The sequence below is a fragment of the Gopherus evgoodei genome, chromosome 17, assembly GCF_007399415.2.
Source record: "Gopherus evgoodei ecotype Sinaloan lineage chromosome 17, rGopEvg1_v1.p, whole genome shotgun sequence".
Lineage (NCBI taxonomy): Eukaryota > Metazoa > Chordata > Testudines > Testudinidae > Gopherus > Gopherus evgoodei.
In genome coordinates this window covers 7,015,400-7,017,710 of record NC_044338.1, presented here as the reverse complement: position 1 = coordinate 7,017,710, position 2,311 = coordinate 7,015,400, and the positions used below count along the sequence as shown (strand labels likewise).

General features: G+C 41.0%; 1 protein-coding gene across 1 annotated transcript; it reads right to left on the bottom strand.

The window, feature by feature from the left end:
• Positions 1-295: 295 nt before the first annotated feature.
• Positions 296-1,258, bottom strand: LOC115636652 (lysophosphatidic acid receptor 1-like). The gene has a single exon (XM_030537019.1). It carries the CDS (start codon positions 1,256-1,258, stop codon positions 296-298), a length of 963 nt encoding a protein of 320 aa, XP_030392879.1.
• Between the last annotated feature and the right edge of the window lie 1,053 nt (positions 1,259-2,311).

Here is a 2,311-nt window from a genome sequence, read left to right as displayed (position 1 = left end):
TCCCCCAAACACTCAGTCTGAATTTCTCCACAAGTGCATTACAAAGCAAGGACCTGAAGATCTCAAATCAGTGATGTTGGTTCCAGCACTACCTCTGCCGAAGTAGCAGCAGGGAGCTGTCCACTTGTCCTAGTTCTGAAATTGACCCATGGTTGTAGGCCAATCTTTGGCATGCTAGAACCTGAGTGTGGCTTTGCAAGAGAGAACCACAGTCCAGCTGAAGAACTTCATGGATGCAGAAAATTATTAGACAGACAGACAGTTTTATGTTAGTCATATGCAATTCCAGAGTAGGTCAGATATTCCCAATGACTTGCACCCGGTTGCTGGCAGGGCACTTCAAAAACTTGAGCTTACTCCCCAATGTTTTAACTTGGAGCGTGTATATGATGGGGTTCCCCAAAGAATTAATGGTTATCATCATAGCAGTACAGTTTCGAAACACATAGACACTTGGATACAGGTCAGTGGGGCACAGACGGTTGGCTGCATCTAACACGACTCCTCCAATGAAAGGTGCATAGGAAACCAGTGCCAGAAGCCAGATAAAGACACTAGTTCTGGCAACCTGGACTTCAGCTGATTTGTAGGTGCCATTGGCTTGTCCACATGCTCCCATTGTGAACTTCTGTTTCCTCAATATGGCAATGATGCTAAGGTAGGTGAACAGAGGCAAGATAAAGGCCACCGCACAGTTGGGGATGGTGATTAAGATGAGGTAGTCAACACAAAATGGGCTGTAGAGAGCAGACATGTTTTCTTTGTTATGCAAGCAGTTCCACCCCATTAGAGGTATGCAACTCAAAGAGACAGCAAGTGCCCAGTTAATTAGAGCTGCAGCCAGCGACTGGTTTCGGGAAACCCTGCATCTCATCCTGAGGCCTTCTGCCACAGCCAAGTAGCGCTCAATTCCAATGCTGACTAAGTTATAGATGGTGGACAGAATAGACATAGTATAAAAGGCATAAGCTATGAGGATATCCTTAGATCCAAAGATTGTGCTTTCTGGGTTAGTGATGAACAGCATTGAAATCCAAAAGCCTGAAGAGCTGGTGAGAAGATCAGAAAACGCCAAATTGCAGAAAAGAATAAAGATGGGTTTATGCAGATCCTTTGTAGATAATATGGTAATGATGACCGCACAGTTGAAGATCACAGATATTATGTTAATGATCAATTGAGGGATACCCAGTGCAAGGACTAGATGCGAGCTCCAGATTTCAGTGCTGTTGACAGAGCAGTTCAGGTATCTGTTCATGGTGGAAAATCCAGTTTTAAACAGCTAAAACACACTGCTTTGCATATCCTATATCCCGTGAGAGCGAACAATACAAGATGTATTACTGTCCCCCTGCTCTGCAGTTCAAAAATTTATCTTTTTGTTGGAATTTCTGTTGCCACAATATCATCCTAATAATGGATTAAACTTCAACCCTTAGTGCATTTAAAGCACTTTGGTTATCAATTCAGGGGCATGACTAAACCCGCTCAGGTTGCTAGGATAATCAAAGGTGGCAAACATATTCAATAAAGTATCATTCATCTCCCTATGGCAACCTTCCTCTGCTTACAGCAATCTTTATCAAGAAGTAAATATTCACTGCCTACAGTGGCATTATATGATCAGCTTAGTAATTATAAAGTCTTGGATGGTATCCCAAAAAAAACAACCTAATGTGAATTCAGGCCCTAATTCATAGATAGATTAGACAGAGATAGATATGCTAGTATGGTAATATTTAGCGGAGCATGTCACTGGGTAGAAATTAAATGTGGAAAACAACATTTTAGTTTCACTGTCTTGAGCCCCAATCCAGTAGAGCATTTAAAAACATGCTTAAAGTTATACTTGTGTGTAGTCCCATTGATTTCAGTGGAATTCTCATGTGCTTAAAGTTAAGCATGTGCTTACGTGCTTTTGCTGGTTCAGGGCCCTGGTCTTCAATTCAATTTCTTTGTAGAAAAAGATTCCAATTTATTGCTCAGCTTTCATTTCAAATTGAATCTTAAAGCCTCTCATATCCTGGCTGATTACAGACCTCTAGTATTATGTTCTTAACTGAAATCTGCCATTTTCTACCTCTCTCTAGATCTGATGAGAGTCAGGGCTGATAATTTCTTAATCCAGCCTCTCACGCAGAGCTGTGAGCTGTAATTTCATCTCAGAACTATTCTCAAAGGGTTACACCTACCAAAAATGCTCCTAACCATTAAAGCTTTAATACAACACAGTGTCCCCTGAGTTAAAATTAAAAATTGTTTTATGCACAAAAATGTATATAGTTAACGCATGACTAACACATTGCATAGG